The sequence below is a fragment of the Chanos chanos genome, chromosome 9 (assembly GCF_902362185.1).
Source record: "Chanos chanos chromosome 9, fChaCha1.1, whole genome shotgun sequence".
Classification (NCBI taxonomy): domain Eukaryota; kingdom Metazoa; phylum Chordata; class Actinopteri; order Gonorynchiformes; family Chanidae; genus Chanos; species Chanos chanos.
In genome coordinates, this window is record NC_044503.1 from 11,315,943 (window position 1) to 11,340,068 (window position 24,126).

General features: G+C 41.7%; 2 protein-coding genes across 2 annotated transcripts; both read left to right on the plus strand.

Moving 5' to 3' along the window:
• Positions 1 to 243: 243 nt before the first annotated feature.
• praf2 (PRA1 domain family, member 2) lies at positions 244 to 2,664 on the plus strand. The gene is made up of 3 exons (XM_030784085.1): positions 244 to 425; positions 965 to 1,182; positions 1,464 to 2,664. The coding sequence occupies exons 1-3, from the start codon at positions 247 to 249 to the stop codon at positions 1,601 to 1,603; spliced, it is 537 nt and encodes a 178-aa protein (XP_030639945.1). The 5' UTR covers positions 244 to 246; the 3' UTR covers positions 1,604 to 2,664.
• A 1,903-nt stretch (positions 2,665 to 4,567) lies between these two features.
• On the plus strand, positions 4,568 to 24,126 carry cacna1fa (calcium channel, voltage-dependent, L type, alpha 1F subunit a). Its single transcript, XM_030785185.1, has 47 exons — positions 4,568 to 4,786; positions 5,033 to 5,137; positions 7,413 to 7,552; positions 7,879 to 8,021; positions 8,324 to 8,476; positions 8,608 to 8,804; positions 8,982 to 9,085; positions 9,301 to 9,443; positions 9,815 to 9,880; positions 9,994 to 10,060; positions 10,173 to 10,199; positions 10,541 to 10,701; positions 11,013 to 11,238; positions 11,595 to 11,802; positions 12,023 to 12,143; positions 12,266 to 12,338; positions 12,482 to 12,545; positions 12,709 to 12,766; positions 12,917 to 13,013; positions 13,125 to 13,254; positions 13,739 to 13,798; positions 13,989 to 14,095; positions 14,231 to 14,318; positions 14,510 to 14,617; positions 14,730 to 14,782; positions 14,938 to 15,084; positions 15,204 to 15,405; positions 15,610 to 15,768; positions 15,974 to 16,084; positions 16,313 to 16,396; positions 16,768 to 16,788; positions 16,929 to 17,063; positions 17,349 to 17,414; positions 17,562 to 17,653; positions 17,933 to 18,092; positions 18,357 to 18,484; positions 18,635 to 18,731; positions 19,270 to 19,372; positions 19,801 to 19,902; positions 20,068 to 20,192; positions 20,559 to 20,669; positions 21,181 to 21,467; positions 21,814 to 21,960; positions 22,403 to 22,761; positions 22,902 to 23,014; positions 23,231 to 23,527; positions 23,917 to 24,126. The coding sequence occupies exons 1-47, from the start codon at positions 4,658 to 4,660 to the stop codon at positions 24,124 to 24,126; spliced, it is 6,084 nt and encodes a 2,027-aa protein (XP_030641045.1). The 5' UTR covers positions 4,568 to 4,657.

Sequence of the window (24,126 nt, forward strand, 5' to 3'; positions counted from 1 at the left end):
ATGTAGGCTGCCTTCTGTTATTTATCTCTGACGATCGCTGGCATTCTTTTTTTATTTTAAAATGTTTAACGCGACCCAGCGCCCAAGATACAGTTAATTAAAGGCGTCGAAATGCATCTGTATGGGATTTTAATGTTACGCAGTCCTTTGCAGTCCAACCAGTGAAGAGAAAGGTTGACGAAGTCGCATGAACACGCCCCTTTACATTGCATGCTGGTACCAGTAGTTTACTGTTTCCTTTCGAAAATGGTAGACGTACAACCTCCGCCTTTCCGAACCCTTGATGATTTTCTGCTGAGTTCTGCTCGATTCTCTGTGCCAGATTTTCGTAACTTAGAGAGATGGAATAATCGAATAATAAACAATTTACTGTATTATCAGTCAAACTATTTCGCGTCTGCGGTTGGATTTTTTCTCATAGTAGGGTAAGGCGACACTTGTGACGTGTTCGTTCATTCACTAGCTAACTGTCTAGGTACATTAGTAGTTAACAGGTAAAGTGTTTGTATGTTAAGGTTTTCTTTCATTGTAACCACACATCCACATAAAAAATATGTGTGCTTGGCTAGCTGCCCAGTTTTGCCGAAGCTTTGTAATGTCATTTCCTTTTCATGACCATGTATGCTACTTGGTTCTATGATTCGCAATACAAATATGTCTGAACTACATTTTGGATGACGTAAAAATCACGGGAACAACTCAACAGTAGTGTTTGTTACGGCAGATCTGTGCAGTTTTATTATATATCTACTTTGATTTTTTTTTTTTTTTGCTGGGGCAGTTGACAGCGCTGTTCTCATTCTCATCCTCACCATTTTCACTTGTCATTGTTAGGGAGTTCAGATATCAGTCAATACTGGAAAATCTTTTACTCAGTCAATTTCAACCAATGTGCTCAATGTGTTTTCTCTTGTTCAATATCCTCCCTATTCTCTTCTCTTTGCTTCTTCCCTCTTTCCCTCAGTTATTTCCAGCCTTTCCAGCTGATCCTTGGGGCCACAGTGGTAACTCTGCTGTTCCTGGGGTTTGTGTGGGCAGCAGAGAACAAGGCAGCCATCAGGCGCTTCAGACGGAACCACCCGTCCCTGTCCCTGGTTGCCATACTGGGTTGCAGCTACCTTCTGCTCTCTGTGCTTGGAGGAGTGGCTGTCTTCCTCTTTGGCATTGCCTTCCCCATTTTCCGTCAGTATCTCCTCTATCTCCTCAAACCCTTCATTCTCAGCCTCAGGAAATGTGTCGCCTCAAGACCAGTCTAGCCTGTCGCTTTCTCCGCTTTCAGATGCTGCATGTGTATTTCAATTAGTTGAATCTCTTACTTTTAGCTTCTCTGTGTGTGTGTGTTTGTGTGCGCGTGTGCATGTGCGTGTGCATGTGCGTGTGTGTGTTTTGCATTTATTAAGTACAATTTTAAGTGTGGACGCTCAAGTGATGTCATGCTAACCGACTCTTTCTTGTTTCTCCAGTGACACTTGTTCATGCCTCGGTAAGGTTACGAAACCTGAAGAATAAGATGGAGAATAAGCTGGAGAGCATTGGTTTGAAGAGGACGCCAATGGGCCTGTTACTGGAGGCACTGGGCCAGGAACAGGAAGCTGGCTCATAGTTACCATTTGTACCAAGGAGAGGGGAGGGGAGAAATGGAAAAGAGAGAAAGGGATTAAGTCAGAGGTGGAAGAGATCATACTGGAGGAGACAGAGAGGAAAAATAAGAAAAGAGAAGGAGTGAATGTATGGAAAGATGAGGGTGGATTGCGAATTGAGGGAGGGAGGAGAGGGGCATACTGATGTTCGTCGGTGAATTTGACCAACATAAGCATTTCTAGCCATAGACCAATTGACCAATCAGTTTCGCACATGAAAAACACATTGCACACATGGCCTAAGATGTGGCAGCACCAAGGTACCAGTGTTGTCTGGTTGCTGTCCTGGTGAAAGATAGCATGGTTTATTTGGTGTTTCCATTCCATTTCTCACACATTGCACTTACCAACCAAGCACTGCCTCGTACTTTAAAGCAATGCAAAGTTTACCTTTCGTTTCAGACAAGGACGTCTTTTGTACAGGTTGTAGGCATGCAGTCACACCTGTTTTATTAAATGACATTTGGCATTCAGAACAATTGCCCAGGGAATGTGGAATAACATGGGAATGTGTAAAAAAAAAAAAACAACCTGAGAGAGCCTAGCTTGCGTGAAATTGTCTGAAATCCATTTATCTGGTAAGATGCCAATGTTTAAAAAATATGATTATGTTATTTAACTACAGTAATCACTCTAATGGAATATAGTATCCCAGGCTAAACATCTATAATTAGTTGCTGTCAAGTGTCACTGTACATTGTGACTGACATGATAAGTCTTACAAACCTGAATAGTTTTGAACAATTTTGAGATGTTCTCTCATTACAAATTAAGTTTGTGATATGGAACGTCTGTTTAAAGTTGGAGTATGTAAAAGATATGTCAACTAGTATGTTCATGTCACATTCTTTTTTTCATGTGAACAATTCTGTGGTAAAATGAAGGAGAGTTTTGCAAGGGGTCATCTGCTGACCTTTTAAAGGCCTTTATGCAGTGCCAAGAACACTAATGCCTGCCTTTTGTTTAATGATTTGTTTTGTCTTAAAGATGTATTTCAAGCATTTCTATTTGCATTAAAATGTTATTAAAGTGTCCAATGTGCTATTCCCCTTAAGTTCTTACAAGTCCTGCAGTTGTTATATGAAATTTCTTTGAATGTCCATTCATTGGTTTGGTTAAATGTATTTTTCAGAAATACACTTCTTCAGTGTGTTTTCTTCAATGTCTGTTCATTTTCAACCGTTAGAATAGCATTTTTTTTTAAAAAATATATGCAATCTTCATCTTCTATTCATCTTCTATACGTTTGTTTTCTCCAAGCTTAGTTTGTATTATTTGACAGCGACTTCTCAATTCTCAGTCTTTCCCGATGCTGAAAGTGAGTTTTATCACGTACAACATTCATATTCATATGAATGGTCTATGACAAGTTAATTCAGACCTCAATAGTATTAAACACAAAGTGAGGAGTTTATCTAAGGTTATGATGACGACGATGATGATTACAAAACCGACGTGATGTTTGTCATATTACTTTCTGACAAACTTATCATGTCTTGGCCAGGTTGATATAGGTTGCAAGTTAACGCCTAGAAGTTTCGTCCTTTCTCCACCCTCTCTTCGAACGATCTCAGGCTGGTCATCCTCTCTAACCGGCTCAAACGATCTAATCCTGCGTTCACAGCTTACCGTTGCTAGTACCTAGGCACCGCAAAGGAAACAATTTTGCACACGTTTATATGCATCCTATTGCTGGAATTAACTAGAGCAGTAACACTGTTACTGCACGCAACCAACTATTTTTTATCTAATCAAAGCGAGAGGAAATTATTCAAAATGTATCTAAACTGCCTCGATTGTCATTTGAAGAAGGGTGGACCGGCGGCTAAAAGAGCTCCATAGTCACTTAACTGAAATTATACTGCTCTTATTTTTCCATTAGAATGTAGGCCACAAGAAGTAGAAGCTGCAGGGTGCATGACATTTGAAACGTTGAAGAAAAACAAGTTGAAATAGATTATCAAGGTGCTCTAGAACTGTGAAGTATTTCATGGTGACTTCCTGAGGCGAGATATCGTGGTGCTGAACTAAGAAATGGAGGTGGCGCGAAAAGGTGAGTTCTAGAGTAGTTTGGTTACATTTCCGAAGTTGTAAATATCCCACACAAATTTTTCCTTGGAGTGAATGAATGTGCCGTTGAGCGTATCTTGTTTGGTGTGAACATCCTTGAATTACCGTATTTATTTATTTATTTATTGAGGCTACCTAAAATAATGATTCGTCATATGTATGAGTTCGTCCCTACTTCATTTAAGTTGGCTACATGCTGTCAATTAATCACCGCAATAAAAGTAGACGAGCTACAAAATTCAGTGTCAGAATAGCATACTCAGTGAGGTGCTTGCCTTTTCCGGACCTTGTAATGGGCCTTGTAGCTCAAGCTTAATCATAACACAAACTGACCTATAAGTGAAAGTCTTTGAAACCTGTACTTTGTTAATTTTTTTCTCAATTTATTAGGATCCTGTTTATCTCTTTAAGGGGCCTTAAAGACATAAGCTTTCTCTTTTATCATACACTCCTGGAGTGTTCTCTCTGTAGGCAACATTCTGTGCAAGAACTAGGTCACACCTGCCTTAGACAATATCTTATAGCCTTCAATACCCAAATGGCTCCTTAAGTAGCAACCTCTGGCTGTATGTTAACCCTGTCCTCAATCTGTTATTCTTATATGCCCTGAGCTTTGTGTATATGATCAATTTTGAAGTGCACAGTACTTGCTGTATGAGGTATGGTTATACAGGACTATTTTTCAGTGATGGAGCCTGTGCATCCAAGTGCACTAACTGTTAAACAATGTCAGCCCTCATTCAGTCTGATGCGGACATATATCTTGGCCAACACGGTGCCAGCACCGCCTTACAACTGCCCCGCTGAATTGTAACTTCTGGCCTCGCTATTTTTCCATCTGTCGTTTAGATGGGGGAGATGCGGGCTCCGAGCTCAACAAGTCGGACACACTCGGCTCCACCGGTTCGGCCGGGGGGCGGAAGAGGGCCGGCGGAGCCAAGAAGCAGATGCAGGCAAATAAATCTGCACTCAGAGCCCCACGAGCCCTGTGCTGTCTCACCCTCAGTAACCCAATCCGCATGGCTGCACTGGCCCTCGTGGAGTGGAAATATCCTTCACTCTGCACTAAACACACTGTATGTATGGGTGGGTTTCCTTATAGCCGGTACGGGGTTTGAGTGTGCACATCTGTTTCAGGTAATGGCAAAACTACTTGTAATTTTCTTCGACTTTCTTTTGTACATATGTCACCTCTACTTCTTTCGTTTTTTTGAGTGCGCTCTTCACTCAGCGCTTTAAATCAAGAGTTTTGTGCATTAAATCAAAAGTCTCTGTGCATTAATAGTATTAAGTCACTGTGTCCTTAACTATTGCCTCTCAAGCCCTTTGACATATTTATCTTGCTGGCCATCTTTGCCAACTGTGTCGCTCTCGGTGTGTCTAAACCATTTCCTGAGGATGACTCCAATGCCACCAACCACAACCTGGTAGGTCTACTCTGCTGCTGTGGTTTAGATACACGTTTCAGTGACATTGCCAGAGGTTACACATGTTTAAATGTTTGTTTGTTTGTTTGTTTGTTTCCTTTTGCTTAAATTAATTAATTTTGGGGATTTTGTGACATTTTGGTGGTTCACCCCACGAAGAATGAATCAATGGCCCTTATCAGAGCTGCTCTCCATGGTCCTGAAGTTTCTCTCTCTTGAGACACTTACGGTGGTGTAACCATGGTAACAAAGGCAAACCAATGACAAACCAGTATCAATTGTGATTGACACTCTGGCATGACGTAACGTGACTGCAACACTGTTTGCTTGGCAGACAGGTGTGAGGAAAATGCCGCAGGTTTCTAATCACCGTTTTTATGTTTCACGTAAATGTTTATTATTTATGGTACTGGCACATCGCTGCAGAGCAGACTCAGTCTTTGTTACCAGGTCAGCACTGTAAATCAGGTTAAACTAGACAATACCTTTATTCAATATGTGGCCTTTGAAATCACCAGGCTATATAACGGTCACTATCACATTACAGTAAACATGACTATATATTATGTTTTTACACCCAACATTAATTTGACAATATTGGGTTATGAGTAATATGAGGAACATTTTATTTCACTTGAGGTACAGCTGTCAGATAATAGAAATGGAAGTCCAGTGATTAAAAAAGGCTTGAAAAGCTTTTAGGAAATCATGAGAGTTGGTTCAGTGGTCTAATGGCATTAGAGAGGAAAAGTGACTGTCAGACTTATCACTCCTGACTCTTGGCGGGGTCAGTACGCTCTCTATCTGCTTTGGTTGCATAGTAACTCTCCCCTGTCTGCTCGCTGCATTTTTCTATGTCCTGTCTGTCAAATTTAGATTCTCATTGAGCTCTTAAAAGAAGTTTCAATTACAGATAATTACTCATTTGTGGGTAAAGTACAAATTGTGGATTCTATTTTTGAAGAGGCTTCTTATTACTTGGAACAGAAAGACACAGACGGGAAGTAAAAAAAAAAAAAAAGTAATAAAATGGAGGGGAAGTGGTTTAAATCAGCCCTACGGTATGGAGAATATTACTGTCAACCATTTAGCATCCAGGTGATCAAACAATTTGTGCTTTGACAACCAAGAAACAAATATCCCCTGTATTGTTAGCAGAAGCATGTCCTCTTAGACTAGCCCTCCTCCCCCTCCACCTGCTGGAGTGCACACTGGAGCCATGGTTAGTGCATAAATCCCTAGAGCCTCTACAGAGGATCTCTTTATTGGATTGTACAGTTGGGTAAAACTGAGGGTGAAGTCTGGAGGTTTATCATAATTCTCCTTCCAGTGTAACTCCTACCAGAGTCTTGCTTGATACGCGTTTTTGGTACCAAATATTGTTGAGCATACCCCAGCTGGAGTTTTTTTTGTTTGTTTGTTTGTTTGTAAATAAACAGTGAAATAGTGTCTTCTTTGAGACAGTTCTTTCAGCTGAAAAACAATTGAATGAATAACTTACAGCTTCACTTAAGATATGCTAAACATGGTTTCAGACCAGTGGTTGTTAACTGTTGTTTTGATCTCGTCTTAGATTTCTTTTGTCATTTTCTGTTGCTTTGTGTGGCAGGTGCCTGTACCTCAAAAATGCTTAGCATTAACATGTGACAGTACCTCAAAAATGTTTAGCATTAGCTTAGGGAAGAGCTAACAGGGAGGACCTCCAGTCCTCCCGTCCTTAGCATTAACCTCTTAAGGACTAGGTTAACAGGGCAGAAAGCTTATTAGCATTGTGCTTGTTAGGGGCAAAGCAGGTGACCAAGCTCTGTAAGAGGGCTGATAATGTCTTTTACACACCCATACATAAGTTAAATATGGTGTACACAAAAGAAAAAAAAATATTTCATAGCATTCAGCAAATCTAATCATTTCTATTTTCTTTAATTGTATGAGTTCAAAGTTTCATTTGACCTGTGACAAAGGACAAGAGTAGCGTATGGGTTGTATTTGTCTGTGTGTCATCCCTTTTAAGAAAAATGGCTAGTTTGCCTCAAATATATTATTGTCCCTCATCTAATCTGGCAGATGTAAACAGATTTCTGTTGTTTAGAAGAACTGCCCTACTCTCAGCGTACTAGTACTGATTTAAGAGGGAATTCTTTATAAATTGTGCCTTATAGTGATGCATTTTTTTGAACTTTTATGAGTAAAAATTCTGCCCCAGCCACTGAGTCTTTCTTAATCTGTTCATCATTCTTTCTTTCCGTCCTTCTTTCCCTCCCTTGGTTGTTCTTAGGAACAAGTGGAGTATGTTTTTCTGGTCATCTTCACCATTGAAACCTTCACTAAAATTTTGGCCTATGGATTGGTTATGCATCCCAGTGCTTACATCCGCAGCGGATGGAACTTGCTGGATTTCGTTATTGTTATTGTCGGGTATGCAGAGGTTTCATATATATCGTATTTGTACATTTCAGCAAATCCATTTTAAAGATTTATGCCATAACACAAATTGCTATGTTCGTTAAAAGAAGTCAGGAAATTTGATACAGTACTTCCAACACATCACTGGCACTGTTACTTCTTTACAATGTCTTGTCCACTGATATTTTGTTCCTAAAGCTTTTATAAACCCTTAATAAGTGGTTATAAAACCACATAATGGTAGTGAACCATGAAAATCGTTTGGTCATCTGTATATGTGTGAGTGTGGTAGTGTTATATTCTATGGAGGTTATATGGGAGTGTGTTATCTAACCCAGGCTGTTCAGTGTGGTGGCTGAGATGGGTGATCACAAGCCTGGGGAAGCTCACCATGCTGCAGGTAAACCAGGAGGACTGGATGTCAAAGCACTCAGGGCTTTCAGAGTGCTCCGACCCTTACGACTCGTCTCAGGAGTACCCAGTAAGTGTGTGTGTGTGTGTGTGTGTGTGTGTGTGTGTGTGTGTGTGTGTGTGAGCGTGTGTGTGTGTGTGGGTAACATCAATGACTGCAGTTACTGCTTATTTACTTAACCCGGCACACTCTTGTTGTAGAGCCGGTATGAATGTTATTTGCTGTGGCAGTTATATTAAGTAGTCCATAATGAAAACATGCCTGGAATGTCATTGAATCTGCTTTGTGATAGTATCTGTCCTATTAAAAGGATACGCATGAAATTGAATTGCTGTGACAAGTGTTGAATTTCATCATGAGTGTTTACTCAGGCCTGCAGATTGTGTTGAACTCCATTATGAAGGCCATGGTCCCTCTATTGCACATTGGTTTGCTGGTCATGTTCGTCATCATCATTTACGCCATCATCGGCCTTGAGCTCTTCATTGGCCGCATGCACAAGACCTGCTATTATGTTGGCACAGGTCACACATCATTTTATCATATATTTGAACTCTCCTGATATGTATTCAGTAAAGAATACATTTACGAGTTGAAGAATGTTAATTAACTTCTGTGCCTTTTTCTTGTGTTTTCCTGTGTTCTCTTCGTATAGAACTGAATGTGGATGATGACCCTACGCCATGTGCATTTGCTGGAAACGGGCGCTTCTGTGTGGGGAACAACACTGAGTGCAGGGGTGGATGGGAAGGCCCCAATGGTGGCATCACCAACTTTGACAATATCTTCTTCGCCATGTTGACTGTGTTTCAGTGTATCACCATGGAGGGCTGGACTGATGTGCTTTACTGGGTACTCTCTCTTTTTCTCTCTCTCTTTCTCTCTCTCTCTCTCTCTGTTATTCCAACAATGCTTTCTTAATCCCTGTCTTTACTTTGTCTTTCTTTTCGTTATTTTACTGCCTTTATGAGTCTCTTTTTCATTTTTCTTTGTTTGATTGCTCTAATCCTTTTATTTCCGCTTTGGCAGATGAATGATGCTATTGGCTTTGAGCTGCCCTGGGTCTATTTTGTATCCCTGGTTATATTCGGTTCCTTCTTTGTACTCAATCTTGTGTTGGGTGTGTTGAGCGGGTAAGTGCCCTGGTGCTGATGTGTGTTTGTAGTGTAGGGTGCGTCGCAGCTGTGAGAAGTTTAAAAGGAGAAAAGGAGAGAAATATTTTCTATGCTATAAAGAGATAGAGGCTCATTTTAGAACTGTGTTTGGAATGTTTCTTGTGTTTTGTATATATCCTGTCCTCACATGCTTGTGTGTGTGCGTGTGTGTGTGTGTGTGTGTGTGTGGACAGTGAATTTTCTAAAGAGAGAGAGAAGGCTGTGTGTCGTGGGGAGCTGCAGAAAGCTCAGGAGAAGCAGCAGATGGAGGAGGATATGATTGGCTACATGGACTGGCTCATTGAGGCTGAAGACATGGATGAAGATGGGAACAAACGTAAGACACACCCACACCCACACACATACACATACACACAGACACACAAGTTTGTTTTGATATCCTAGTGGGGACTTCCCACTGACGCCCATTATCCTGTAACTAAAGAATACTAACCTATCCCTAAAACTAACCCTAACCCTGACCTTAACCTTAACCAAAGAAATGTTTTGACACTTTTTGTTTTAGCAATAACAACAATATAGTTTAGAAAAAAATGTTTTTCCCCTAGTGGGGACCAGCATTTGGTCCCCACCAGACACTTTTTGTCAGATTATGCCATCTTACTGGGGACTTTTGGACACACACACACACCCCTACACTTATTCTTTGTTTTTCTGGAAAGTTTCACTTATTTCATTATCTTAAAGGTGCTGTGGTGGCCAAGAAGAAGATGATGAAGAAATACGGATGGTACAAACACAGTGAAGATGGAGGTATAGCACTGTTTTGTTTAATTCATCGTCTGTTCACTCTGATGTATTGCCAAAGAAAAATCAGATGTTCAGTTTGTACATGAAGTGACTGAGTAAAAATCTGTGTCCAACAGAATCTGATTCGGACTCAGAATTTGAGGCATACCTGGATGATGACAACGGATGCTGCGCTTCCATTATGTAAAAGGAAATATGTTTTTTCATGCATGGTTTTATGAAATGTGTTATACAGATTTATTAGATATTACACTTTATGTTAATGGCACTCTTCCATCTTGTTCCCCATCACCAGGGCACGGCTAATGGCCATCAGCTTCTGGTAAGTGTGCTTGGCTGCAGCTGCATAGTAAATTATGTGAACGACCACTCACTTAATCAAGTAGACTCCCTTAATTTGTTCTCAGTCCTGAACAAATGTGTCCTTTCACACCACGAGTGCAGAGGGTTATTCTAACAGTAAGGCATATGGTGCTATACAGACAGTGGGACTGTACTGTATTGCTTGCCTCCGGCACGGACAATAAAGAGTCTTGTTCTTAAACAGTGATGAAGTCAGTGATACACTCAGTGTATAGTCAGTGTCCCACAACTGAAAGTCCTTTACGATGTTTGACTTCAGTGCCTCTCATAACCTGTTTTCTGTGTTCTACTCGTGCCCAGTGAACAGCTGTATCACCTGAACCTGGTTATCCGGAAGAACTGTCGCATAGCTGTCAAGTCGACCAACTTTTACTGGCTGGTGCTTCTTCTGGTGTTTCTTAACACGGCGGCCAGCGCCTCTGAGCACTATGGCCAGCCCAAGTGGCTCACAGATGTCCAGGGTAAGTTAAATTCTACTTTCTACCTCTTTTTTTTACCGCACTGCTGCCTCTGTGTCTTTACTATCCATGTCCTTTAGAATTTATGTTGGATTCTTAGGTGGTTGACCAAATGGTTTGAATTGGAATTAAAATGTTCGACCTGAATGTAGAACAAATTTAGAATTGTTCAGATGTTGAAATGAATCATAAAACAATTATACTTCTAGATTGTGTGAGCACAATTAAGTATAGTTGAAAGCTATAATAATATCTAACTGTATCTAAGTGTATGTAATCAAACTGCTCTTCCCAATGTTTATCCCATCCTGCAGAGAGAGCCAATAAGATCTTGCTGGGCCTCTTCACTATGGAGATGCTGATGAAGATCTACAGCTTTGGATTCCAGATATACTTCATGGCGCTCTTTAACCGTTTCGACTGTTTCGTCGTGTGTGGTGGTATCCTAGAGACAGTCCTGGTGGAAATGGATGTCATCCCACCCATTGGCATCTCAGTGTTGCGCTGTGTCCGCTTGCTCCGTATCTTCAAAGTCACCCGGTACCCTGATAGTCCAGCGCTGACTAATTGGTTTTCTGTGTTTGCTCTAAATTTGCTGTAGAATTTTTAAAAAAACTTGCTTTAGAATTCACCAAAACATTCCATTTTCTCTAGTTAGGATTCCTAAACGGAAAAATAAAACAGAGACTCATATCAAGTTTCTATGAGATTTTAAAACTTGTGGGAGCAAGGACATGTTTCGGAAAACTCTGGATTTGATTTCAACACACTGATTCAGATTTCAAACCTAGACTGAACAAATAATAATTAAATAAATGTGTTACAGTGTGCTCCACAGGAGTTCTCCTCTGATGAACTCATTTAGGTTTTTCTCTTCCTCCTCCTTCATCTCACAGTCACTGGGCAGCTCTGTCAGACTTGGTTACCTCTCTGCTCAACTCCATGAAAGCTATATGCTCCCTGCTGCTTCTGCTCTTCCTCTTCCTCATCATCTTCGCTCTGCTGGGCATGCAGCTCTTCGGCGGCAAGTTCAACTTTGATGAGACTCAGATGAAGAGAAGCACGTTCGACACCTTCCCTTCGGCCTTGCTCACCTGCTTCCAGGTAAACTGTTCAGTCACACATCCCCCTAATCACCATCAGTGAATATTCCTATGGCAGTTTAGTCCCGGGGTTTTCAACCTGTGTTATCATCCAGTAAGAGGGGTAGGATTCAAGTGCAAAAGGTCAAAATATCAAAACATACATCTATTTTTCCGAATCTATGCACAAATCTAAATTTCTCTCTCTCCGTCTCTGTGTGTGTCTCTCTCTCTCTTTGTAGATCCTGACTGGTGAAGACTGGAACTCTGTGATGTATGATGGGATTATGGCGTATGGTGGTCCTGTTTTCCCCAACATGATCGTGTGCATTTACTTTGTCATTCTCTTCGTCTGTGGTAACTGTATCCTTTCACGGTTCTCTCTTCTCGACTGTGTTCTTTCTGAAAAAGCTTTTTTTCCCACTCTTCAGCTTCTTCCGAGCTTTCTTATTTGAATTCTGCCCTTGACCCACATTCTTGCCCAGACATTCTGCTAAATGTCTTCTTGGCTATCGCTGTCGATAACTTAGCGGGAGATGGAGGTAAAAAGAAAAAAGAGTAAGTCAATAATAAAACACAAAGATTCTAGTTCATCTGTGAAGAGTCACGTATATAATCTATTCAGTGGAGTAAGTCAAAAGATGTGAACAATTCAAATGCACAAGGACACAAAACTCAAGATGCTCAAATGGTTTTATCAGAGAGAAGAAAGAAGAGGAGGAGGAATGGGAAGATGATGAAGAAAGAGAGGATGAAGATACAGGGGTAAAACTACTTACTTATTTACTTCCTGTCCTTTGGTTGGAATCAGCTCTCTCAATACCATTATGTTTTATATTTTCTGTTATCAGATACACCTGCTAATCTTGTCTTTACACTGCCTCATGTCTTCTCTTTCTTTGTCTCTCTTTTTTCCTCCTCTTTTTAGAATGATGTGGATGACTGGGAGGAGAATGAGGAACTGAGGGCTATTGAAGGACTGGAAGGTGAGTCTAACCATTGTGGTTTTACACTGTGTAGCTGCACTCCAGAACTGCCATAGTGGACTGTTTTAGGAATGTTTAAGGGAACACACTCTTTACTGTCTTGTTGTGTCTTCACACCTTTTTTCTTTTTTTTCTTTTTTCTGTCACAAGGTGCTGTACCGATGAAAGTGGCAGATTTTCAGCCAAAAGAGAAGATCGTCCCTATCCCTGATGGAAGTTCTTTCTTCATCCTTGGAAAGAAAAACTGGTACGTGTGAAATCCGGGAGCTTCTTTCTTTTAATTATGACAAATTTGTTGAAGATGCCTAGTTCTGCTTGTCTGAGTTTGATTTCACCCTCATCGTCATGTTTTCTGCAGTATTCGAGTGGGCTGTCACAACCTCATCCACCATCATTACTTTACCAATCTCATCCTGGTCTTCATCATCCTAAGCAGTATCTCCCTGGCTGCTGAAGATCCAATCAGACAGCACTCATTCAGGAACCAAGTAAGACTCATGTGATCCAATCAGATAGCACTCATTCGGGAACCAAGTAAGACTCATGTGATCCAATCAGATAGCACTCATTCGGGAACCAAGTAAGACTCATGTGATCCAATCAGATAGCACTCATTCGGGAACCAAGTAAGACTCATATGGTCACAGTGTTAAAGCAGAGTGTGTGGGGTGGTGAAAACTCGTTTTCTGTGAGGAAACTTCGTGAGAGTTTTAACGCATGTCTGAAAAGAAAGTGTCCTTCATGCCACCCTGGGCATCTGTTTAAAATCGTTTCACATGCACTTGAATTCAGTACAGTCCACAATCACAAGTATTTACATACTCCATCACCTCTGCACATTTCATTTGACTTTATCTGTGTTCCTTATGTTTTTTGCGCCTAACAGCCACTTTTAGCTCAGCCAACTGAAAAAGACATGTATGATCTATGATCTATCCTCATATCTGATCTTCTCTCTGCTCTTCATTCAAGATGTTGGGATATGCTGATTATGCGTTTACCTCCATCTTCACTTGTGAAATCGTACTCAAGGTATCCAAATACATTTTTGTCTAGTTACGGTCAAGGTATTTGTAGCTAAGGAATTTTTGTTGCCACTGATTAATTAGCTGGCTCGAGTCATTGTATTGATTTCTTGATGGCTTTGATAACTTGAGACAAAATCTGTCATTTAGGTGTTCTGAGTAAGCGTTAAAATATATGTCTCTTTTACTGACCCCAGATGACAGTGTATGGAGCTTTCCTACATCAAGGCTCCTTTTGCAGAAATGCATTCAACCTTCTCGATCTTCTGGTCGTCAGCGTGTCTCTCATCTCCTTCTTCCTACAGTGAGTGGAACGTATCTATGGAGATTGTCAATCAATGTTTCTCATTCTGTAGTTTGAAGGGAACAGCCCCTTTCAGTAGTCAAATGATAAATGAGTTCCTTTCTTAAATTCTGTCTATCTGTCCTCTGCTTTTAGTTCGAGCGCCATCTCTGTGGTGAAGATTCTGCGTGTACTCCGTGTATTGAGGCCTCTTCGTGCCATCAACAGAGCAAAGGGACTTAAGGTAGACAACACACAAACAAACAAACTTGTTTGGTTCTTTCCCTCTCTCTCTCTCTCTCTTTCTCTCCCTATCTTAGTTGTTAATAAAGACGTATCAGTTAAGTAGCAAAGAAGTCCAAAAGTGAAGATCTTGATCGTCAGTCCGAACGTGACCAATACTAATAAGAGGATGTTCTCTGTTTCTGTTGGCAGAGCGTGATTCAGTGTGTGTTCGTGGCTATTCGCACTATCGGTAACATCCTCATAGTTACCACACTCCTGCAGTTCATGTTTGCCTGTATTGGAGTGCAACTCTTCAAGGTACTGAGTTTGTCTGTCCTCCTTCATCCCTGCGTAACATGGTGTTCAGAATGAAGACCTTAAGTGTTGAGGCGTGGAGCGTTGAGTGTGGCATATCATGTCTACTTTTCAGGGTAGATTCTTCAGGTGCACAGATGAGGCCAAACACACCCCTGAAGAGTGCAAGTATGCCATTTATTCCCAGTGTGCTGTACACCATACACTTCAATGTGCTAAACCTTTACCATCTGTTTATCAAACCTTTATCATAACAACTTGTCTCTCCAGACCTTCATTTATATGTGTGTGTGTGTGTGTGTGTGTGTGTGTGTGTGTTCCAGGGGCACATTTGTGGTGTTTAAGGATGGGGATATGAATCACCCCATGGTGAGGGAGAGAGTTTGGATAAACAGTGACTTTAACTTTGACAATGTGTTGATGGGAATGTTAGCCCTCTTCACCGTCTCTACCTTTGAGGGCTGGCCACAGTAAGTGCCCCTAATGATGATTTCTGTTGTTTCCTGAGAAAATACTGGATTTTTGCTGTTAAATTTACTTTATTAAAATTTGATTTAAATTTACATTAATCGAAACATGTTATTTGTAGGCTGTTGTACAAGGCTATTGACGCCAACGCAGAAAACAGAGGCCCCATCTACAACTACCGTGTGGAGATCTCCATCTTCTTCATCATTTACATTATCATCATCGCCTTCTTCATGATGAACATCTTCGTGGGTTTCGTCATCATCACATTCAGAGAGCAAGGAGAGGCTGAATTCAAGAACTGCGAGCTGAATAAGAACCAAGTCAGTTTTTACTGGAAATATTAGAGGGATTTTAGCATGCAAACTTTAAAGTGTTTCATGACTCATGCTTTGTGTGACTCAATTACTCTGTGATTCAGTTACCGTCCTTTTTTTTTTTCGTTTTTGTTTTTACCAAAGATGTTACATTTGTCAGCTAATTTTAATTACTTACGTTGTTTTGGGTTTTTTTTTCTTTTATCACAGAGACAGTGTGTTTACTATGCCCTAAAAGCTCAACCTATAAAAATCTACATACCCAAAAACCCTTCTCAGCTCAAGTTCTGGAAAATCATCAACTCTTCCCAGTTTGAGTACATCATGTTTGTTCTCATTTTACTCAACACTCTCACCCTGGCTGTACAGGTATGGACAATCCAAACTCAGCCAATCCTAAAGTAGAACACATAGATTCCTAGTGATTTATGTGTTACATTATACTATATAAGTTTAGATTTTTTGAAATTTAGGATAGATGGTGGCAGTGTTTCATATACTAATATGGAGACTTATCTTTTGCTTTTCTGTTGTTGTTTTTTTGTTTTTGTTTGTTTGTTTTCGTTTTTCTCAGCACTATGAGCAATCGAAACTCTTTAACTTTGTGATGGACATCCTCAACATGATCTTCACTGCACTGTTCACCATAGAGATGATCATCAAACTGCTCGCCCTCAGGCCATACGTAAGCCCTTACGCTACTCTTTTTTTTTCTCTTTCTGGAACTCTCTCTTCTATTTCATTCCATTCAGACTTAAAAAGAGACAAGAGTAAACAGGCTTTAATACATACTATCCCTTTCTTCCAGTCTTTGTGTATCTTTTTAATTGCTCTCTCCTTATCTCTGTGTCTTTCTCTCTGTCCTTCTCTTTCTCCCTGTCTTGCTTTCTCTCACTGTCCTTGACTTGAACAGCACTATTTTATAGATGCATGGAACTCCTTTGACGCATTGATAGTGGTGGGCAGTCTGGTAGACATTATGATTGCTGAGTTTAGTGTGAGTATCATTCAGCAGCTTTACTGAATCTTCACCTTCTAGAGTCTAGTAAAACATTCCATTTAATTACATCAGTCTGTTGTCTGATTTTACTCATGTTGGTTTTTTTATGTGTTTGAAATTTGTTTTTGTTGCTTTTTGTAGTAAATAAATGCTTTAAACCTCCAAATACCTCCGATGTTTTGCATATTTGGTGTCACTGACATAGGTTCTTATCTGTTCTGCTACTCATTTTTTTTTCAGTTATTTCACTTTTCAAATGCCTCTGTCTTCTTCTCTTTATGTCTATGTCATTTCCGCTGTCCTGTATTTCAACATTCTCCATACCCGTTCTCTCTTTCATTTCTGGAACTTCCTCTGACTGGTTTAAGGGAGGGGGAGGCCATGGAGAGGTATGGACATCACAGTTACAAAACATTTACAAAGTATAGACTGTTAACAATAGTCTGAGGATAAACACACCTCTTTTATTAGGTCTGCTCATTTTTCTTCTCCCCTTGTTCTATCCTCTTTCCCTTTTTCTCATGTGAAGGCAAAAGGGGAAGGAGAGAGCGCCAAAGTGTCCATCACGTTCTTCCGTCTGTTCCGAGTCATGCGATTGGTCAAGTTGCTGAGCAAGGGGGAGGGCATTCGGACTCTTCTCTGGACCTTTGTTAAGTCACTGCAGGTCAGCTTGGAGATTATCATAAAAAAAAAACACATCTTTGATTACAGGCAAGGCAAATGAAATGCCACAATAGTCATTAAACACTAAACAACAGAATGTATAGCGATAGCTCACTAATAAAACACTAATACTTTTCTGGTGGGTTTACTAACAGTCAAACTGTTTCCCCCCAAGTAATGCAAATGCGGTAGAAAGAATGTGTATCTCAAAAAATAAACCACATGTAATACGTCCTGGTCTCCTCTTTTTTCTCTCCTCTTTTTTTTCTCTCCTTCTTTCTCTCAGGCTTTGCCTTATGTCGGTCTCCTAATTGCAATGATCTTTTTCATCTACGGTGTGATCGGCATGCAGGTGAGTGCATCTGTCTGTCTTCCTTTCACTGATGCTTACTTTTTTTGGCCTCCTCTTTTCCTCATTTTCAGTTTTTCTTGCTGCTCTTTCTGTCTAATTGTTTTCTTTTTTATATGGGGGCATCCCTGTTGTATCCTCACCTTTCAGACTTTTGGAAAGATTGCTATTGATGACACTACAGAACTCAACAGGAACAACAATTTCCAAACCTTCTTTATGGCTGTCTTATTACTCTTCAGGTAGGCTGCCCACAGATATTGCCCAAATATTGCATTGTTTTCTACAGTATAGTATAGAATTTAGCTGTTTTCTTACAGCATTTTGATACAGTGTATATGTTCTGAATGATACTGGTGTACAGTATTGATATATGGTAAATATGACAATATTGTCACTTCTTCTAAGCTTTTCCCTGGACATTTGCCCCAACCTTTCCCTGCCTCTTTGACTCTTCCTCTACTACCTTGTTCTTTTTCACCTGACATGTTTTGTCTCCCTGTCTCCCTTTCACGTTGCAGATGTGCAACTGGTGAACAGTGGCAGCAGATCATGTTGGCAGCGTTGCCAGGGAGACGCTGTGACCCTGAGTCAGATTTTGAGCCAGGGGAGGAGTATTCCTGCGGCAGTAACCTGGCTTACCTCTATTTCATCAGCTTCTTCGCTCTCTGTGCTTTCTTGGTCAGTGATAGAGAGAGAGACAGACAGACTAGCAGGCAGGCAGGCATACAGAGAGAGTGTGTCAGTGAGTGAATGAGTGACCATGCCAGAATAACTTATGGACTATATTTTAACCAATAAACAGTGTTAGCAGACGCTATTTAGTCAACAAGCACAATGAATCTGAATGTCAGTCATACTTAAAATCCAAATGATATATTTCATAAGTTATATTTTGAGAGGGTCTGACTTGCTGTTTGTTCTCCATTTGTGTTGTGTCGTCAGATCATTAACTTGTTCATTGCTGTCATCATGGATAACTTTGAGTACCTAACCCGAGACTGGACAGTACTGGGGACTCATCACCTGGATGAGTTTAAAAGAGTTTGGTCAGACTATGACCCCGAGGCCACGTAAGAGACGACCGCATAGAGTCTATCATGTTTAACTCCATACGCTTAAGACAGAGCTGATTTTCTCCTTTTTTTTCACTATTTCACTTCATTAACTCTGTTTTAATTCAGCTGTTTAACATTCGGGTAATGTTTTATAACTATCCTCAGGGGTAGAATCAAACATCTGGATGTGGTTACTCTGTTACGGAGGATTCAGCCGCCTCTTGGTTTTGGCAAACTCTGTCCGCACCGCGTGGCCTGTAGGGTAAGCAAACCCACTGATCTGTACAACACCTAAACCTTTTAGTCAGCTTTTTTAAATCTCTAATTCACTGTATGTCATTATGACTGAGGGATACACATTCAGTATTATAAAGATCTAGAGTAATCCTCTTTTTCCGTCGAATGAGGTGTTAAGGGTTCTGAACCATTTCTAAATATTGGAAATAGTCATAATTTTCTGAAGCTGTAAGCGGGATAAAATGCATGTAGAGTGCAGACTTAACTAACTAAGAGGTGTAGCTGACACATTCAGTCAGTCAAGAGTATTTAACCAGCAGTGCAGGCTGTCAGTCCTCCTCTTTTCTCTCCAATCCTATTATGAAGCCCCGCCCCTTTTTCATCTATCCCTCTTTTTGTTTACCCATCTCCCTCTTTGTCCGTGATTCTCTCTCTCTCTCTGTGTGTGTGTGTGTGTGTGAGCTGCTATCCCTTTTTATTAATCTCCTCTCTCTCTCTCTGTCTCTCTCTCTCTCTCTCTTTCTCTCTCTCTCTCTCTCCCTTTTATCCTATTACTTTCTCAGAGACTGGTTGCCATGAACGTGCCGCTTCACCCTGACGGCACTGTGTCCTTCAATGCCACCTTGTTTGCTTTAGTCAGGTCCTCACTGAAGATTAAAACAGAAGGTCAGACCACCACACGCACAACAGGACTCACACACACACACGTGTTCAATTATAAGCCCACCTACATACTTAGACACACACACACATACTCACACACACGCCATTCTCAAAAGTGCAAATTATAACCGAATGCAATGTACATGCTCCATTAATGCTAAACCATATCCCATATCTGAAATTCTTTAATGCCAGATAAAAGCATATTCACAGTATGGTATGACATAAACACAATGTTTCACATACATAATTACACGACTATACACCCACTGACGCCCCTTAAGCAGTTAACTACATCAAAATTCACTCTGAAACGGGAACAAATATGCACACATTAAAACACACTTTGACACGTCTTCATTTAACACCTTCCATTTTTCATTTATCAGTTTTCCTTAGTTCTTTACCAGGTAACTCTCTCCTCTCCTCAGGACCCATTGACCAGCAGAATGAGGAGCTCAGGGCCATTATTAAGAAAATCTGGAAACGCACCAAACCCAAGCTCTTAGACGAAGTCATCCCTCCCCCTGCAGGTACGAAGCAGTCACATTCAGGGTCATCCATCATGGCCAACAAGACTACATTACCCAACATACACCTGTCCATGGACTGATTACTGTATACATTTTTGGATCAGTTTAATTTATTCCTCACCTTCAATCAGTCCCTTTCTCATCTACTTTGACTGTCTTGTTCAGGCGACGAGGTGACTGCAGGGAAGTTCTACGCCAGCTTCCTTATCCAGGACTACTTCAAAAAATTTCGGAAAAGGAAAGAGAAAGAGAGGAAGAAGAAGGGGAAAGACAAGTCCGCCTCCCTCCAGGTGCACATCAACTCACGAAACACAAGAACAACAGTACATCAACATCTTATCTCATTGATTTTATGATGTTGAGTACAATACACACAGTATATGTGATTACATTCATATACACCACATACACATATTGATATACAGTCCAAAATTACATTGAACTCATTTACAGAGTGAACGCACTGCAGTTGCATATAGCTCTGATATAGAAGATTTTGTGTTTGTGTTTGTAACATTTATCTGATACATTTTATTTCTCTCGCTCTCTCTCTCTCTCTCTCTCTCTCTCTCTCTCTCTCTCTCTCTCTCTCTCCCTCTGTCTCTCTCTTTCTGTCTGTGTGTAACATCATTAACCCCACTCCTGTGGTGCTCCAGCAAGGACTGCGTACACTTCAGGATTTGGCCCCAGAAATGCGCTTGGCCATGGCTATGGAGGAGGAGGAGGGTATGGAAGGAGAGATGACAGAGGACGAAGAATTCTTCAGGGTAATCAACTAATGCCCCCTGAGGGGACGTTATATATAGTAGGAGGACCTTCGGACGGTTTCCTGGATTCAGTGAACATATGTGTGTCAAGCAAAGAAATAACAATAATAATACATACGTGTAGACAAATAGAGAGAACAGAGAGGAGGACCCCTAGACCTTTGAGTTGGATTGTGCACCTACAGAGAGTTGTGCTAGCAGAACAGAACAGGGCAGCTGTGGTCTAAAGGTTAGAGAACCGGGCTTGTGACAGGAGGGTTGCCGGTCCGATTCCCAGGCCCAACATCCACGGCTTGAGCAAGGCACTTAACCCTAATGCTCCCCGGGTGCAGAGGAATGCTGCCCACTGCTCCTGCGTCTGTTGTGTGTTCAGTACTGGATGGGTTAAATGCAGAGGACAAATGCACTGCTCACAGTGTGTGTGTGCAATCACTGAAACTTAACTTAACAGATTGAGACACACAGGTAAACAGTGTGTGTATGCTTTTTTTTTTTTTTTTTACTTACACAGAGCGACAGTGTATTCAGCGACGTTCCATCCACGCCGACTGCCTCCATCCCAGGCACGCCCCTACCACCCATGGACGAACACACCACCGTAATCATTGAGCCCAGATCCAAGATCTACAATGGAGAACTTATGCTGGAGGAGGCCATAGAGGATTCTAGGCCCGCCTCTGCGCTTTCTACCAATGAGGTGGTGTGGGAACAGCCTCAGAGGTCCAGCCCCCTGCCCAACAGGTGGGCCGCCGGTCACAACAAACTGAACACACTCTGGGCGCTGAACTTTGGCTCAAGGCAAGAAAGCACATGAAGAAAGCACTGTTATTTAGATTTGCCATCCACGCTGATTTTTTTTGTGGCTCTTTGCTTCTCTGGCTTTCTCTTGCTTTCTTAGAGCGGTTCAGCGGCAAGCTGTCAAAATACAATCAAATACGCAAAATATTAAAAGCTGCATGCTGCTCATTCATAAATCTGCTAACGCAGAGCATTATCATTATGATTCATGGAATCATTTTAGTTTCACGCCTTTGATTTCTGCAAGAATTTCTCCTTAGATACCCAGTTGTCAATATAATATAATACAGTATGTAAAATTAAGAATAATCTCTCAGTGAGTACACGCTACTAATGTGCCCAACAGGACTGATCTGAGAGTAAGCTCTCCACCTCCACCTCCACCTCCAATGGATGGAGGGACACAGGGTGGAGGAGGGCAGGTGGTAAACGCCACGGAGCAGAACTACGTGAGTAAGGAGCAGGATGCGGGGAGCGTAGCTTCACATGAGAGGTAAATGCTGTCAATCACTGAACATTGATTGTGTTTAACTGAAGGCAGGAGCAAGGAATGAGATAGAAGGAGCACAATGGATGTGAAAAAAAAAATCACTACATGACGGATTCAGTTGTAAATGTCATGTATTCACCCACACTGGTTCACCATATGAAAAAAGATATGTTCAAACAATTAAGTTGTTGTGTTGAGATTATTTATAGAGAAACGAGAGCACCATTGCCAGTATGGAATGAATAGATCACTGTCTTTGGCATTTAGATAAGAGAACACTGTGAATGGTACATTTTGGTCTTTTAATAGTCCCACTTCCCTGGTAATAGCCAACAATTTCTGGGAGAGGATGCTAAAGCAGTCACTATGCCAGTCTTTGTCGTTTACTGTGTATGTGTGTGTGTGTCTCATTTTCTGTGATATTTGTGGAAAAAATCCTCTACAGACAATGGTACCCAGAAGTCCCTCCACCTGCGCCAACTGCACCCTCTCCTGCCCCCTCTCCTGCCCCCTCTCCCGCCCCCAGCAATGTGCATGAAGGGGTGAGTACAACGCCACTTCCTGAAAATGCTAACAGCAACAGTTACAATGCCAGTAGGCATCCTGCAAATGAATACAATGGCACCAGTTACCCTACAAATGGCTTCCATGGAACCCCCTACAACTTGAACGGTTACAATGGAAACGGATACAGCGGAAGTGGGTACAGCGGAAATGGGTACAGCAGTAACGGCTACAACGGGAATGGATACAACGGAAATGGAAATCCACCTCGAAGACGCCTCCTCCCCCCAACACCAGCAGGTCTGGCCACATGTACTTTGGGTTCTTAGGCAGATATGTTTCTGCTCTGAACTTTTTCACTGTACCTCAGTTATAAGCCTCCTTATAACCACTCTTCACTTCTTCTCTCTCGTTTGCCCCTCTTCTCTCTTTCTCGCTAGGTCGAAAGCCCAATTTTAACATCCAGTGTCTGAGGAGTCAGGGCAGTAACGACGACCTTCCTATTCCCGGCGTCTATCATCAGAACTCCCCACCTTGCCGAACACGCATCCAGGTATGTCAGTCACAAACCGGTCAACACACCTTCAAACCGCAGATCCACTCCGATACTGACCGTGAACTTGACCGTAAGTGAGAACCTGAGTATGCATATGTAAGTGATTAAAAACAGAAGTCCCGCGCATGCGCACGATCCTGATCCTAAATGTGAATATGGTTGGAATACGGTCCTCTCTGACGTTTGACCCCCGTCCATTTATTCTCCCCCCAGACACATAACAGTTTTGACTCGCGGCGTAGCAGTATCTCGTCCGCCGGCTCGTCGGCCTCGTGGGCTAATAACCAGGCCCGCCGAGGCCGGCTCCTCTACGCGCCGCTCATTCTGGTGGACGAAGCGGGCGGCACACAGGCTGTGTGGGGTGAGGGTAACGGCAGTGCCAGCTTACCCGCGTCTGCCAGGACGATGGGCGTATCGCAGCCACAGAGGGCCTACACGAGTCTCCGAGTGCCGAGCCAACACAGCCCTGGCTACATAGAAAGAGGCAGCGCTGACAGCCTGGTTGAGTCGGTAAATATGCCCGCGTTTTTCAGTCCCTTTGTATGTTACGTAGACCACAATTACATACTGTTTACATGTTCATTCCTGCAGAACATTTCCAATTGGGTACAAGTCATTGTTACTTGTTACTTGTGTAACTGTTACTTGCATATTAGACAACCATGTAAGGTAGGAGTGCAGTGTTGTGCTTTATACCTATTGATGCTGAACATATTGGTTATCATATAAATAACCATACAGACATTATAGAGTCTAATGTAACCAGTGTGTTATTTTCTAAAGAGGAACTATTCATAGTGCACCTGCCATAACAGTAATTGGGGTTTTTTGTCAGAAGTTTCTTCAGTGTCATCAATTCAGTTTTACGATTGTCTCTGTGTTTTACATCCCCGTCCCAGATTCTCATATCAGAGGGCCTGGGTCTGTACGCCAGAGACCCCAAATTTGTGGACTTTGCCAAACGGGAAATTGCAGATGCATGTCACATGACACTGGATGAGATGGAGAATGCCGCCAGTGACTTGCTGAGCCGTGGAAGGGGGGGACAGCCAGTAGCGCGCCTCGAGGAGGACTTGGCTGATGAAATGAATTGTGTTATCTCATACTGA

Excerpts from the sequence above, each read along its gene's own strand:
- praf2 (XM_030784085.1), top strand. The coding sequence starts at position 247 with ATGGTAGACGTACAACCTCCGCCTTTCCGAACCCTTGATGATTTTCTG. Across the intron at positions 426-964 it reads GGATTTTTTCTCATAGTAGG|TTATTTCCAGCCTTTCCAGC; the intron begins GTAAGGCGACAC and ends TCTTTCCCTCAG. Across the intron at positions 1,183-1,463 it reads CATTGCCTTCCCCATTTTCC|TGACACTTGTTCATGCCTCG; the intron begins GTCAGTATCTCC and ends TTGTTTCTCCAG.
- cacna1fa (XM_030785185.1), top strand. The coding sequence starts at position 4,658 with ATGCAGGCAAATAAATCTGCACTCAGAGCCCCACGAGCCCTGTGCTGT. Across the intron at positions 14,618-14,729 it reads TTGGAGTGCAACTCTTCAAG|GGTAGATTCTTCAGGTGCAC; the intron begins GTACTGAGTTTG and ends TCTACTTTTCAG. Across the intron at positions 19,373-19,800 it reads ACTGAAGATTAAAACAGAAG|GACCCATTGACCAGCAGAAT; the intron begins GTCAGACCACCA and ends TCCTCTCCTCAG.